The 16,854-nt window shown below is 45.3% G+C and overlaps 1 protein-coding gene across 1 annotated transcript in view; it reads left to right on the plus strand.

Moving 5' to 3' along the window:
- LOC139571120 (collagen alpha-1(XXI) chain-like) overlaps window positions 1–16,854 on the plus strand; it is a 73,442-nt gene that overhangs the window by 28,887 nt on the left and 27,701 nt on the right. The window contains exons 8-9 of the mRNA XM_071393702.1: window positions 5,861–5,950; window positions 7,010–7,072. Coding sequence (XP_071249803.1) covers window positions 5,861–5,950; window positions 7,010–7,072 — 153 coding nt within the window. The remainder of the gene's footprint in view (window positions 1–5,860; window positions 5,951–7,009; window positions 7,073–16,854) is intronic.

Raw genomic sequence — 16,854 nt, forward strand, 5'->3', positions numbered from 1 at the left:
AAAGCCCATAACACATTTTTGACCTTAGTAGGCCCGTAAAACTGGGTCTGTGCCCCACCTTGGCCACCCCATTCAAAATGACCTGGACACGCCATGGCCTATGATGTTATTTTGAAATCTGATGACATTTTGTCAAAAAGTTACTTTCTTATTTTTCCATTTCAGTTGTGCATTGAAGCATATGGTACCAGGAATATGATTAGCCATTATATAACCATTGTTTAATAGATTATTACATGTAACGCTTGTGATTTGCTTCATCCTGCTTCTACTGTGGTGGAGCGCCTTCACCTCTGCTTACCTCATGCATATTGCTCTCATTGTTATTTTACCGTCTGACGGCAACCTCTCCCTGGCCGAGTCTGTAATACCTACATTCAAGTTTCAAGCAGATCACCATAGTCCCTGTGCCCAAGAAAGCGAAGGTAACCTGCCTAAATGACTACCGCCCCATAGCACTCACGTCGGTAGTCATGAAGTGCTTTAAAAGGATGGTCATGGTTCACATCAACACCATCATCCCGGAAATACTAGACCCACTCCAATTTGTATACCGCCCCAACAGATCCACAGATGACGCAATCTCAATCACACTCCACACTGCCCTTTCCCACCTGGACAAAAGGAACACCTATGTGAGAATGCTGGTCATTGACTACAGCTCAGCGTTCAATACCATAGTGCCCACAAAATTCATCACTAAGCTAAGGACCGGGACTAAACACCTCCCTTTGCAACTGGATACTGGACTTCCTGACAGGCCACCCCCAGCTGGTAAGGCTAGGCAACAATCCTCCATACGTGGGCCCCTCAGTGGTGCGTGCTTAGTCCCCTCCTGTATTCCCTGTTCACCCACGGCTGCGTGGCCAAGCACAACTCCAACACCATCATTAAGTTTGCTGATGACACAACGGTGGTAGGCCTGATCACCGATAACGATGAGACAGCCTATTTTGGGTATTTGATATTTTATTAGGGAGGAGGTCAGAGACCTGGCAGTGTATGTTGTGCCAGGACAATAACTTCTCCCTCAACGTGAGCAAAGCAAAGGAGATGATCGTGGACTACAGGAAAAGGAGGGCCGAACACGCCCCCATTTACATTGACAGGGCTGTAGTGGAGTGGGTTGAGAGTTTCAAGTTCCTTGGTGTCAACATCACCAACAAACTATCATGGTCCAAACACACAAAGAAAATCGTGAAGAGGGCACGACAACACCTTTTCTCCCTCAGGAGAAAAGTGCGTACAGCTCAGTACATCACTGGGGCCAAGCTTCATGCCATCCAGGACCTATATACTAGGCGGTGTCAGAGGAAGGCCCAAAAAATGGTCATAGACTGTTCTCTCTGCTACCGCACGGCAAGCGGTACCGGAGTGCCAAGTCTAGGTCCAAAAGGCTCCTTAACAGCTTCTACCCCCAAGCCATAAAACTGCTGAACAATTAATCAAATTGCCAACCCCCCCCCCCCTTTGTTTTTACACTGCTGCTACTCGTTGTTTATTATCTATGCATAGTTACTAAACCTCTACCTACATGTACAAATTACCTCGACTAACCTGTAGCCTACGCACCTTGACTTGGTACCGGTATCCCCTGTATATAGCCTCATTATTGTTATTTTTTTCCGTTACTTTACATTTTTTTTTACTTTAGTTTATTTAGTAAATATTTTCTTAACTCTATTTTCTTAAAATGGCATTGTTGGTTAAGTGCTTGTAAGCATTTCACAGTAAGGTCTACTACACCTGTTGTATTCGGTGCATGTGACAAATAACATTTTATTTATTCTGTTTGTGAAGCAGTGGCCTAATGCTCCACTGGCTTGGCTATTTATTTCACTACTAATCCACAATGCCAGACCATTGTTTTGCATCTGTGGTTTCTGGATTTCAGTTTGGGAGCAACAAAGAGAGAGAGCGACGCACTGAAAATACACCTCCGCATGCCAACATCTCTCTCTCTCTTTCTGTCACTCCCGGCATGACTTGCAATGATTAATTGACCTTCAATTCAACCTGTGTTATTGTCTTAATGGATTGGTCTATTATGGTGAGATTACAGGTTGCCAGGTGCTTCAATGACATAATCTCGCTCCTTTTATTTCCAGAACGGAGAGGTATGTATTTTGGCTGATGGCTTTGCTTTATTACAAAGAAACCCCTAGTTTCATTTTCATCACTAGAGGTAAGAATTATTTTATTGCATGGTCTTTTGCAACAACACTTTACCTTAAATTACCCATATACCTATGTAACTACACAGGAATAACTGTAGTTATAACATTGTAATAACATGTAGTGACAAAGTAACTGCTTTGTAATCACATAGTAATAGCATTTAGGCACACTTTACATTAGGTTGCACATACCTGTAGTTACATGGAATTTTATGGATTTCAGGGTAAGTGAGTCTAAGCTAATATTCTTCACTTATTTGAATGAATATGCAGTCAAGTACTGTGTTTGAATACCCATAGTAACATACTGTATTCTACATACTTAATGAGTATATACTACATACTAAATACTATTAGTTCACTTTGGTATACTGTAAACGAACGCTATCCTTTCAGTTGAGCATACTAGCGCTACGCCTGTCTACCGGAAGTTGATTCTGTTCATATGCAAACTCTTGCTAGCTTGTTAGCATAACAAATTACTAGCAAAACATTTTTGTGTTTGAAAATTCAATCTGGAGAGCCAGAGTAGTTCTTAAATTCAGAGCGTTGTCTGATTGTCCATTCCTAACTTCTGAGTGTTTCCCCTCTCTGAGCATTCAGAGCGCACACTGGCTGAGGAGTAGGGTTGTTCCGAGCGTTCTGACCATCACAACAGCACTGCAGTCAAGCACACAAGCTAACTGGCTAGCTACTTCCAGACACAAATAAGAAAACACCTCCCTCTAACCATTTTACTCACCACAGCAGAGCTGGTTAGACTGTTTTCATGTTATCCAGAGTGTTGGTGACTGTAACTGTGCTGCTGGCAACAATTTAATTAGCTTTTTTGCTGATGTTTACTGACACCGGCCATATAAACGGGTGTTGAGCATTCGTAAATGACTCAGTTATTCTGCGCTCTGCACACTCAGACGAGAGTGCTCTGTAATCGGAGTAGATAGCCAGAGCTAATTTCTGTCCATTGAGAACGCACAACGACTATACCACTTAGCTAAGACTGATGTGACGAATTAAGTCAATAAACTTTGGGTAGTTAGTTAGATAGCATATAATTAATATACTGGCAAGTTCGATGTATTAGTAGCCAACTAACGAGGTAGCTAGCTAACATTAAAGGTAGTACCTACTGCTGTAATGATATGCTATGCGGTTCGTAAGGATAGCGTAGCCAACACATTGTCAGCCAACATAACGTGTAGTGTAAGTCATTTAAAAAGTAATTACTTTATTACATTGCTCAACATTTTCTTAACATTTGTCATAATTATTTAAAGCAATTCATTTGTATTCGCTCTTGTCGGACTTCGGCTACATATTTCTTCCACCATTTTCTTCAAATCTGAAAACGTTGTGAAGCCCTGCTTCAAAAAGTACGGAAACAATGTCCACTGCGTGTATACTTTGTATTTTGGCAAATGTACGGTAGTACAACATCCAGGAACTTTTGGCATATCTAGAACTACAGTTGAAGTCGGAAGTTTACATACACTTAGGTTGGAGTCATTAAAACTTGTTTATCAACCACTCCACAAATGTATTGTTAACAAGCTATAGTTTTGTGCATGGCACAAGTAATTTTATCAACAATTGTTTACAGTAAGATTATTTCACTTATATTCACTGTATCACAATTCCAGTGGGTCAGAAGTGTACATACACTTTACATACAGTTTACATACACTAAGTTTCTGGAAAATTCCAGAAAATGATGTCATGGCTTTAGAAGCTAATTGACATCATTTGAGTCAATTGGAGGTGTACCTGTGGATGTATTTCAAGGCCTACCTTCAAACTCAGTGCCTCTTTGCTTGACATCATGGGAAAATCAAAAGAAATCGTCAAAGACCTCAGAAAAAGAATTGTAGACCTCCACAAGTCTGGTTCATCCTTGGGAGCAATTTCCAAACGCCTGAAGGTACCACGTTCATCTGTACAAACAATAGTACGCAAGTATAAACACCATGGGACCACGCTGCCATCATACCTGGGGCGTCAGGTTGCCTAGTGGTTAGAGCGTTGGACTTGTAACCGAAAGGTTGCAAGGTTGAATCCCCGAACTGACGAGATAAAAATCTGTTGTTCTGCCCCTGAACAAGCCAGTTCCTAGGCCGTCATTGAAAATAAGAATTTGTTCTTAACTGACTCAGGAAGGAGACACGTTCTGTCTCCTAGAGATGAATGTACTTTGATGCAAAAAGTGCAAATCAATCCCAGAACAACAGTAAATTAACTTGTGAAGATGCTGGAGGCAACAGGTACAAAAGTATCTATATCCACAGTAAAATGAGTCCTATGTTGACAGCAAGGAAGAAGCCACTGCCATAAAAAAGCCAGACTACGGTTTGCAATTGCACATGGGAACAAAGATTGTACTTCTTGCAGAAATGTCCTCTGGTCTGATGAAACAAAAATAGAACTGTTTGGCCATAATGACCATCGTTATATTTGGAGGAAAAAGGGGGAGGCTTGCAAGCCGAAGAACACCATCCCAACCGTGGAGCACGGGGGTGGCAGCATCATGTTGTGGGAGTGCTTTGCTGCAGGAGGGACTTGTGCACTTCACAAAATAGATGGCATCATGAGGGAGGAAAATGATGTGGCTATATTGAAGCAACATCTCAAGACATCAGTCAGGAAGTTAAAGCTTGGTCGCAAATGGCTCTTCCAAATGGACAATGACCCCAAGCATACTTCCAAAGTTGTTGAAAATGGCTTAAGGAAAACAAAGTCAAGGCATTGGAGTGGCCATCAGAAAGCCCTGACCTCATCCTGTGGAACATTTGTGGGCAGAACGGAAAAATCGTGTGCGAGCAAGGAGGCCGACAAATCTGACTCAGTTACACCAGCTTTGTCAGGAGGAATGGGCCAAAATTCACCCAACTTATTGTGGGAAGCTTGTGGAAGGCTACCTGAAACGTTAGACCCAAGTTAAACAATTTAAAGGCAATGATACCAAATACTAATTGAGTGTATGTAAACTTCTGACCCACTGGGAATGTGATGAAAGAAATAAAAGCTGAAATAAATTATTCTCTCTACTATTATTCTGACATTCCACATTCTTAAAATAAAGTGGTGATCCCAACTGACCTAAAACAGGGAATTTTTACTAGGATTAAATGTCAGGAATTGTGAAAAACTGAGTTTAAATGTATTTGGCTAAGGTGTATGTAAACTTCCGACTTCAACTGTACGTTTACAAAGTCATTTTGCTGGTAGTGTCTGCTGTGTCAATGCTTCTGGGCTGCTAAAAGCTAAATGATAAGGCTGCTGCTAAGAGACATGAACTGAATGCACTCTCTTGGCTTCTGTTGTTTGAGAGTGTCTGTTAGCAGGAAATCAGATACAGTGGGGCAAAAAACTATTTAGTCAGCCACCAATTGTGCAAGTTCTCCCACTTAAAAAGATGAGAGAGGCCTGTAATTTTCATCAAAAATCCAGAAAATCACATTGTAGGATTTGTAATGAATTTATTTGCAAATTATGGTGGGGTCATAGTTGAAGTGTACCTATGATGAAAATTACAGGCCTCTCTCATCTTTTTAAGTGGGAGAACTTGCACAATTGGTGGCTGACTAAATACCTTTTTGCCCCACTGTACAATAATTGATTAATAGTATAGCTTAGTGAAAGCGATGTAATGTGTGATTAGTGAAGGATGTGTTTCTTGTTTATTCCAGTGTGCAAACGGCCCTGGTGATATAGACGTGGACCCCACTCCAGAACCCTGTACCTGTCCTCCCGGACCCCCTGGCCTTCCAGGCATGAAGGTCAGTCAGAAGTCTTACACCCCGAGACTTGCCAGTTTCTAAATCCAGTGTCAACTCCTTCCATCCGGAACATGCTGCTGTGCAAATCAAATACACTTCTGAAAGCATTCCACATTTGAACAGTTTTGTAACAAAACATTTTGTCTCCCCGCAACTTGCATGAGCATTTCGTCTAACGCATTTCGTAAGTACAGCCAAATAGAAAGATAAGGTTGAGGCAGATGTGGCTGTCTGCCTACAGTACATCAAGGTGACAGCAATGCATGTGATTGGGTTGTGGTTGGGAGATGTTATCAATAAGACCTGCCCCACTGTCCTACGTCTTTATTGATGGAAATAACTAAACATTGAAATAGGGACTAGTTCCAGACTGTTTGGCAAGAGAATGACACGTTGACTAAAAGTGGAAACAGACTGGCTTCTAGGCAAAATTAAATGTACTGAAATGGGCCACAAAATAAAATGCTCTGTGACCCATTTCATTGTTCACGGAGATTGTCCCAAATAATTATAAGATGTTAAAACTAACACTAAAGCTTTGAAGTAGCGTACCTTTAAGCAATATTACCATAGCAACTGGTCCCTTTATTCTATAAGAGTGTACAAGGTTTCAGACATGTTTGTGTTTATAAGGGCATGGTCATGCATGGGTGCAAATCCTGTTTTTCAACAGGAAAAGATTGCTCATCAAGGTTTTGATGGTAGATCCAAAATGCTACAAGCATGGCTGGTTCACAGATGGACATTTTGGGCTGATATATTAACAGGAATTGTAATAAATGGCATCTTGAATAAAGTAAAGCTAAACCTATCCTGCTGAGACATGCACTTGGAAAGATGTGTTTTACTGATAGTCAGTAAAGCCGTGACATAAAATTTTCCAGGAAAGGTCAAAACCATTACTGTTTGATGGTCCTCACAAAGAACATGTTTTAAAACAATTTGCAGCATGCAATCGAAAAACGTTTTCTGAGTAGTTCAACGGTTTCATGAGTGGTGCACTTGCATTGGTTAAAGGTCCAAATGGTCCAGTCAATAACCTGCTGTGTTCTCTTTCAGGGGGAAGCAGGAACAATGGAAAGGCCCGGTCAAGCTGGTCCTGCTGGTGCTGATGGTAAGCCTGTGAGTACTCCATCGTTTTATATTCAAACATCCACTCATTGTTGAATGGGTATTCAAATCAGTCCGATGCCAATTGGAGCTCTTGAATATCAAGATAATTCGGTTGTAACGGTTAAAGGGCACACTTGGAGAGATGCACAGTACATAGCTGTGCTAATGGCACCCTTTCTCCAATAGGATTTGCCTGTCAAGGATTCCAGGGCATTTCCACGTTTTTAAAATGAAAGGAAAAGTGGTTTATACTATATCAAATCAAATCAAACTTCATTGCCACATGCGCCGAATACAACAAGTGTAGACTTTAACGTGAAATGCGTACTTACAAGCCCTTAGCCCTTAACCAACAGTGCAGTTCCAGAAGAAGAAAATATTTATCAAGCTAAAATAAAAAGTAATAATAAAAAAGTAACACAATAAGAATCACAATAACGAGGCTATATACAGGGGGCACCGGTACATTTACATTTAAGTCATTTAGCAGACGCTCTTATCCAGAGCGACTTACAAATTGGTGCATTCACCTTATGATATCCAGTGGAACAACCACTTTACAATAGTGCATCTAACTCTTTTAAGGGGGGGGGTTAGAAGGATTACTTTATCCTATCCTAGGTATTCCTTAAAGAGGTGGGGTTTCAGGTGTCTCCGGAAGGTGGTGATTGACTCCGCTGACCTGGCGTCGTGAGGGAGTTTGCTCCACCATTGGGGTGCCAGAGCAGCGAACAGTTTTGACTGGGCTGAGCGGGAACTGTACTTCCTCAGAGGTAGGGAGGCGAGCAGGCCAGAGGTGGATGAACGCAGTGCCCTTGTTTGGGTGTAGGGCCTGATCAGAGCCTGAAGGTACGGAGGTGCCGTTCCCCTCACAGCTCCGTAGGCAAGCACCATGGTCTTGTAGCGGATGCGAGCTTCAACTGGAAGCCAGTGGAGAGAGCGGAGGAGCGGGGTGACGTGAGAGAACTTGGGAAGGTTGAACACCAGACGGGCTGCGGCGTTCTGGATGAGTTGTAGGGGTTTAATGGCACAGGCAGGGAGCCCAGCCAACAGCGAGTTGCAGTAATCCAGACGGGAGATGACAAGTGCCTGGATTAGGACCTGCGCCGCTTCCTGTGTGAGGCAGGGTCGTACTCTGCGAATGTTGTAGAGCATGAACCTACAGGAACGGGTCACCGCCTTGATGTTAGTTGAGAACGACAGGGTGTTGTCCAGGATCACGCCAAGGTTCTTAGCACTCTGGGAGGAGGACACAATGGAGTTGTCAACCGTGATGGCGAGATCATGGAACGGGCAGTCCTTCCCCGGGAGGAAGAGCAGCTCCGTCTTGCCGAGGTTCAGCTTGAGGTGGTGATCCGTCATCCACACTGATATGTCTGCCAGACATGCAGAGATGCGATTCGCCACCTGGTTATCAGAGGGGGGAAAGGAGAAGATTAATTGTGTGTCGTCTGCATAGCAATGATAGGAGAGACCATGTGAGGATATGACAGAGCCAAGTGACTTGGTGTATAGCGAGAATAGGAGAGGGCCTAGAACAGAGCCCTGGGGGACACCAGTGGTGAGAGCACGTGGTGCGGAGACAGATTCTCGCCACGCCACCTGGTAGGAGCGACCTGTCAGGTAGGACGCAATCCAAGCGTGGGCCGCGCCGGAGATGCCCAACTCGGAGAGGGTGGAGAGGAGGATCTGATGGTTCACAGTATCAAAGGCAGCCGATAGGTCTAGAAGGATGAGAGCAGAGGAGAGAGAGTTAGCTTTAGCAGTGCGGAGCGCCTCCGTGACACAGAGAAGAGCAGTCTCAGTTGAATGACTAGTCTTGAAACCTGACTGATTTGGATCAAGAAGGTCATTCTGAGAGAGATAGCAGGAGAGCTGGCCAAGGACGGCACGTTCAAGAGTTTTGGAGAGAAAAGAAAGAAGGGATACTGGTCTGTAGTTGTTGACATCGGAGGGATCGAGTGTAGGTTTTTTCAGAAGGGGTGCAACTCTCGCTCTCTTGAAGACGGAAGGGACGTAGCCAGCGGTCAAGGATGAGTTGATGAGCGAGGTGAGGTAAGGGAGAAGGTCTCCGGAAATGGTCTGGAGAAGAGAGGAGGGGATAGGGTCAAGCGGGCAGGTTGTTGGGCGGCCGGCCGTCACAAGACGCGAGATTTCATCTGGAGAGAGAGGGGAGAAAGAGGTCAAAGCACAGGGTAGGGCAGTGTGAGCAGAACCAGCGGTGTCGTTTGACTTAGCAAACGAGGATCGGATGTCGTCGACCTTCTTTACAAAATGGTTGACGAAGTCATCCGCAGAGAGGGAGGAGGGGGGAGGAGGGGGAGGAGGATTCAGGAGGGAGGAGAAGGTGGCAAAGAGCTTCCTAGGGTTAGAGGCAGATGCTTGGAATTTAGAGTGGTAGAAAGTGGCTTTAGCAGCAGAGACAGAAGAGGAGAATGTAGATAGGAGGGAGTGAAAGGATGCCAGGTCCGCAGGGAGGCGAGTTTTCCTCCATTTCCGCTCGGCTGCCCGGAGCCCTGTTCTGTGAGCTCGCAATGAGTCGTCGAGCCACGGAGCAGGAGGGGAGGACCGAGCCGGCCTGGAGGATAGGGGACATAGAGAGTCAAAGGATGCAGAAAGGGAGGAGAGGAGGGTTGAGGAGGCAGAATCAGGAGATAGGTTGGAGAAGGTTTGAGCAGAGGGAAGAGATGATAGGATGGAAGAGGAGAGAGTAGCGGGGGAGAGAGAGCGAAGGTTGGGACGGCGCGATACCATCCGAGTAGGGGCAGTGTGGGAAGTGTTGGATGAGAGCGAGAGGGAAAAGGATACAAGGTAGTGGTCGGAGACTTGGAGGGGAGTTGCAATGAGATTAGTGGAAGAACAGCATCTAGTAAAGATGAGGTCAAGCATATTGCCTGCCTTGTGAGTAGGGGGGGAAGCTGAGAGGGTGAGGTCAAAAGAGGAGAGGAGTGGAATGAAGGAGGCAGAGAGGAATGAGTCAAAGGTAGACGTGGGGAGGTTAAAGTCACCCAGAACTGTGAGAGGTGAGCCATCCTCAGGAAAGGAACTTATCAGGGCGTCAAGCTCATTGATGAACTCTCCAAGGGAACCTGGAGGGCGATAAATGATAAGGATGTTAAGCTTGAAAGGGCTGGTAACTGTGACAGCATGGAATTCAAAGGAGGCGATAGACAGATGGGTCAGGGGAGAAAGAGAGAATGTCCACTTGGGAGAGATGAGGATCCCAGTGCCACCACCCCGCTGACCAGAAGCTCTCGGGGTGTGCGAGAACACGTGGGCAGACGAGGAGAGAGCAGTAGGAGTAGCAGTGTTATCAGTGGTAATCCATGTTTCCGTCAGTGCCAAGAAGTCGAGGGACTGGAGGGAAGCATAGGCTGGGATGAAGTCTGCCTTGTTGGCCGCAGATCGGCAGTTCCAGAGGCTGCCGGAGACCTGGAACTCCACGTGGGTCGTGCGCGCTGGGACCACCAGGTTAGAGTGGCGGCGGCCACGCGGTGTGAAGCGTTTGTATGGTCTGTGCAGAGAGGAGAGAAGAGGGATAGACAGACACATAGTTGACAGGCTACAGAAGAGGCTACGCTAATGCAAAGGAGATTGGAATGACAAGTGGACTACACGTCTCGAATGTTCAGAAAGTTAAGCTTACGTTGCAAAAAATCTATTGACTAAAATGATATAGTACTGCTGGCTGGTGAAGTAGGCTAGCTAGCAGTGGCTGCGTTGTTGACTTTGTTTGAAAGTGTAGCTGGCTAGGTAACCTCGATAATTACTCTAAACTACACAATTATCTTGGATACAAAGACAGCAAAGACAACTATGTAGCTAGCTAACACTACGCTAATCAAGTCGTTCCGTTGTAATGTAATAGTTTCTACTATTCGGTAGAAGTTGGCTAGCTACCAGTGTTGACTAGGTAGGAGAACGGCAGCGCGGCGGACGAAAATAGCTGGCTAGCTAACCGATAGTTACTCTAAACTACACAATTATCTTAGATACAAAGACAACTATGTAGCTAGCTAACACTACACTAATCAAGTCGTTCCGTTGTTCCGTTGTAATGTAATAGTTTCTAATAGTTTCTACAGTGCTGCTATTCGGTGGCTAGCTGGCTAGCTGGCTAGCTAGCAGTGTTGACTACGTTACGTTACGTCAGAAAGACGAAAATAGCTGGCTAGCGAACCTCGATAATTACTCAAAACTACACAATTATCTTTGATACAAAGACGGCTATGTAGCTAGCTAAGATCAAACAAATCAAACCGTTGTACTGTAATGAAATGAAATGAAATGTAATACTACCTGTGGAGCGAAGCGGAATGCGACTACTCGCTCCAACCCGGAAGTGTTGCACGGTACAGAGTCAGTGTGCTGGGGTACAGGCTAGTTGAGGTAATCTGTACATGTAGGTGGGGGCGAAGTGACTATGCATAGGTAACAAACAAACAGCGAGTAGCAGCAGTGTACAAGATGGGAGGGTTGTCAATGTAAATTGTCCGGTGCCAATTTTTATGAATTGTTCAGCAGTCTAATGGCTTGGGAGTAGAAGCTGTTGAGGAGCATTTTGGTCCTAGACTTGGCGCTCCGGTACCACTTTCTGTGCGGTAGCAGAGAAAACAGTCTATAACTTGGGTGACTGGAGTCTCTGACAATTGTATGGGCTTTCCTCTGACACCACCTATTATATAGGTCCTGGACAGCAGGAAGCTTGGCCACAGTGATGTACTGAGCCGTTCGCGCTACCCTCTGTAGCGCCTTATGGTCAGATGCCGAGCAGTTGCCATACCAGGCGGTGATGCAACCGGTCAGGATGCTCTCGATGGTGCAGCTATAGAACCTTTTGACGATCTGGGGGCCCATGACAAATCTTTTCAGTCTCCTGAGGGGGAAAAGGTTTTGTCGTGCCCTCTTCACGACTGTTTTGGTGTGTTTGGACCATGATAGTTCGTTGGTGATGTGGACACCAAGGAACTTGAAACTCTCGACCCGCTCCACTACAGCCCCGTTGATGTTAATGGGGGCCTGTTGGGCCCGCCTTTTCCTGTAGTCCACGATCAGCTCCTTTGTCTTGCTCACGTTGAGGGAGAGGTTGTTGTCCTGGCATCACACTGCCAGTTCTCTGACCTCCCTATAGGCCGTCTCATCATTGTCGGTGATCAGGCCTACCGCCGTTGTGTCATCAGCAAACTTAATGATGGTGTCGGAGTCGTGTTTGGCCACACAGTCGTGGGTGAACAGGGAATACAGGAGGGGACTAAGTACACACCGCTGATGGGCTCCAGTGTTAAGGATCAGCGTGGCAGACATGTTGTTGCCTACTCTTACCACCTGGGGGCGGCCCGTCAGGAAGTCCAGGATCCAGTTGCAGAGGGAGGTGTTTAGTCCCAGAGTCCTTAGCTTAGGGATGAACTTCATGAGCACTATGGTGTTGAACGCTGCGCTGTAGTCGATGAATAGCATTCTCACATAGGTGTTCCTTTGTCCAGGTGGGTAAGGGCAGTGTGGAGTGCGATTGAGATTGTGTCATCTGTGGATCTGTTGGTGCGCTATGCAAATTGGAGTGGGTCTAGAGTGTCCGGGAGGATGCTGTTGATATGAGCCATGACCAGCCTTTCAAAGCACATGGCTACCGATGTGAGTTCCATGGGGCGGTAATCATTTACGCAGGTTACCTTCGCTTCCTTGGGCACAGGGACTATGGTGGTCTGCTTGAAACATGTAGGTATTACAGACTCGGTCAGGGAGAGGTAGAAAATGTCAGTGAAGACACTTGACAGTTGGTCCGCGCATGCTTTGAGTACAAGTCCTGGTAATCCATCTGGCCCAGCGGTTTTGTGAATGTTGACCTGTTTAAGGTTTTGTGCACACGCTCTCGGCTACCGAGAGCATATCACACAGTCATCCAGAACAGCTGGTGCTCTCGTGCATGCTTCAGTGTTGCTTGCCTCGAAGCGAGCATAAAGGCATTTAGCTCGTCTGGTAGGCTCGCGTCACTGGGCAACCTTTTGTAGTCCCTAATAGTTTTCAAGCCCTGCCACATCCGACGAGCGTCAGAGCCAGTGTAGTAGGATTCAATCTTAATCCTGTATTGACGCTTTGCTTGTTTCATGGTTCGTCTGAGGGCATAGCGGGATTTCTTGTAAGCGTCCGGATTAGTCTCCCGCTCCTTGAAAGCGTCAGATCTGGCCTTTAGCTCGATGCGGATGTTGCCTGTAATCCATGGCTTCTGGTTGAGATATGTACGTACAGTCACTGTGGGGTCGACGTCATCAATGCACTTTTTGATGAAGCCGATGACTGAGGTGGTGTATTCCTCAATGCCATTGGATGAATCCCGGAACATATTCCAGTCTGTGCTAGCAAAACAGTCCTGTAGTGTAGCATCCGCGTCATCTGACCACTTCCTGCTTTAGTTTTTGCTTGTAAGCAGGAATCAGGACAATAGAATTGTGGTCAGATTTGCCAAATGGAGGGCGGGGGAGAGCTTTGTATGCATCTCTGTTTGTGGAGTAAAGGTGGTCTAGGATTTTTTCCCCCTGGTTGCACATGTGACATGCTGGTAAAAATCTGGTAAAACTGATTTAAGTTTGCCTGCATTAAAGTCCCCGGCCACTAGGAGCGCCGCTTCTGGGTGAGCATTTTCTTCTTTGCTTATGGCCTTATAAAATTGGTTGAGAGCGGTCTTAGTGCCAGCATCGCTTTGTGGTGGTAAATAGATGGCTAGATAGTGTATGTGTGGTCGACAGCTTATCATAAGGTACTCTACCTCAGGCGAGCAATACCTCGAGAGTTCTTTAATATTAGACATTGCGCACCAGCTGTTATTGACAAAAAGACACACACACCCACCCCTCTTCTTACCAGCGGTAGCATCTCTGTTCTGCCGGTGCATGGAAAATCCCGGCAGATCTATATTGTCCGTTTCTTTGTTCAGCCACATCTCGGTGAAACAAGATGTTACAGTTTTTAATGTCCCGTAGGTAGGATAATCTTCGGTCATAAATTTTATTTGCACGTTAGCAAGGAGAATGGAAGGCATTGGGAGTTTACTCGCTCGCCTCCGGCTTCTCAGAAGGATCCCCAATCTGCGTCCCCATTTCCAGCGTCTTTTCTTCACGCAAAAGGCGTGGATCTGGGCCTGTTCCAGTGAAAGCAAGATATTCTTCTCGTCCGACTCGTTAAAGGTTTCTTCCAGTCCGCGGTGAGTAATCGCTTTTCTGATGTCCAGAAGTTATTTTCGGTCATAAGAGACGGTAGCAGTAACATTATGTACACAATAAGTAAAAAAAATAAGTCACACAAAACGCATTTTTTTTTTAAAATAATTGCACAATTGTTTGGGAGAATGTAAAACGTCAGCCATGTTCTCGACGCCATTTTATAGGCGACCAAAAGTATGTGGACACCTGCTCATCGAACATCTCATTCCAAAATCATGTGCATTAATATGGAGTTGTTACCCTCTTTGCTGCTATAACAGCCTCCACTCTTCTGGGAAGGGTTTCCATTAGATGTTGGAACGGGAACTTGCTTCCATTCAGCCACAAAAGCATTAGTAAGGTTGGGCACTGATGTTGGGCGACTAGGCCTGGCTCGCAGTTGGCGTTCCAATTCATCCCAAAGGTGTAAGATGGGGTTGAGGTCAGGGCTCTGTACAGGCCAGTCAAGTTATTCCACCACGATCTCGATCTTGTCATGCTGAAACAGGAAAGGGCCTTCCCCAAACTGTTGCCACAAAGTTGGAAGCACAGAATCGTCTAGAATGTCATTGTGATGCTGTAGAGTTAAGATTTCCTTCACTGGAACTAAGGGGCCTAGCCCGAACGATGAAAAACAGCTCCAGACCATTATTCCTCCTCCACCAAACCTTACGGTTGGCACTATGCATTGGGGCAGGTAGCGTTCTAATGGCATCCTCCAAACCCAGATTAGTCTGTCGGAAGCGTGATTCATCACTCCAAAGAACATGTTTCCACTGCTCCAGAGTCCAATGGCGCCGAGCTTTACACTACTCCAGCCGATGCTTGGCATTGCGCATAGTGATCTTAGGCTTGTGTGTGGCTGCTCAGCCATGGAAACCAATTTAATGAAGCTCCCGACAAACAGTTCTTGCACTGACGTTGCTTGCAGAGGCAGTTTGGAACTTGGTAGTAAGTGTTGCAACTGAGGACAGATAGGTGATCCCGTTCTGTGAGCTTGTGTGGCCTACCACTTCGCGACTGAGCCGTTGTTGCTCCTAGACATTTTCACCAAACAATAACAGCTCTTACAATTGACCGGGTGGCTCTAGCAGGGCAGAAATTTTACAAACTGACTTGTTGGAAAGGTGGAATCCTATGACGTTACCACGTTGAAAGTCACTGAGGTCTTCAGTAAGACCATTCTACTGCCAATGTTTGTTTATGGAGATTGCATGGCTGTGTGCTCAATTGTATATACAGTTGAAGTCGGAAGTTTACATACACCTTAGCCAAATACATTTAAACTCAGTTTTCACAATTCCTGACATTTAATCCTAGTAAACATTCCCTGTTTTAGGTCAGTTAGGATCACCACTTTATTTTAAGAATGTGGAATGCCAGAATAATAGTAGAGAGAATAATTTATTTCAGCTTTTATTTCTTTCATCACATTCCCAGTGGATCAGAAGTTTACATACACTCAATTAGTATTTGGTAGCATTGCCTTTAAATTGGGTAAAATGTATCGGGTAGCCTTCCACAAGCTTCCCACAACAAGTTGGGTGAATTTTGGCCCATTTCTCCTGACAGAGCTTGTGTAACTGAGTCAGGATTGTAGGCTTCCTTGCTCGCACACGCTTTTTTATTTCTGCCCACAAATGTTCTATGGGATTGACGTCAGGGCTTTGTAATGGCCACTCCAATACCTTGACTGTTATCCTTAAGCCATTTTGCCTCAACTTTGGAAGTATGCTTGGGGTCATTGTCCATTTGAAAGACCCATTTGCGACCAAGCTCCCTCATGATGCCATCTATTTTGTGAAGTGCACCAGTCCCTCCTGCAGCAAAGCACCCCCACAACATGATGCTGCCACCCCGTGCTTCACGGTTGGGATGGTGTTCTTCTGCTTGCAAGCGTCCCCCTTTTACCTCCAAACATAACGATGGTCATTATGGCTAACTACTTTTGTTTCATCAGACCAGAGGACATTTCTCCAAAAAGTACGATCTTTGTCCCCATGTGCAGTTGCAAACCGTAGTCTGGCTTTTCTATGGCGGTTTTGGAGCAGTGGCTTCTTCCTTGCTGAGCGGCCTTTCAGGTTATGTTGATATAGGACTCGTTTTACTGTGGATATAGATACTTTTGTTCCTGTTTCTTCCAGCACCTTCACAAGGTCCTTTGCTGTTGTTTTGGGATTGATTTGCACTTTCGCACCAAAGTACGTTCATCTCTAGGAGACAGAACGCATCTCCTTCCTGAGCGATATGACGGCTGCGTGGTACCATGGTGTTAATACTTGCGTACTATTGTTTGTACAGATGAACGTGGTACTTCAGGCGTTTGGAAATTTCTCCCAAGGATGAACCAGACTTGTGGTCTTGTTGATTTCTTTTGATTTTCCCATGATGTCAAGCAAAGAGGCACTGAGTTTGAAGGTAGGCCTTGAAATACATCCACAGGTACACCTCCAATTGACTCAAATTATGTCAATTAGCCTATCAGAAGCTTCTAACGCCATGACATAATTTTCTGGAATTTTCCAAGCTGTTTAAAGGCACAGTCAACTTAGTGTATGTAAACTTCTGACCCACTGGAATTGAGATACAGTTAAT

This window comes from Salvelinus alpinus, chromosome 3 (assembly GCF_045679555.1).
Source record: "Salvelinus alpinus chromosome 3, SLU_Salpinus.1, whole genome shotgun sequence".
Lineage (NCBI taxonomy): Eukaryota > Metazoa > Chordata > Actinopteri > Salmoniformes > Salmonidae > Salvelinus > Salvelinus alpinus.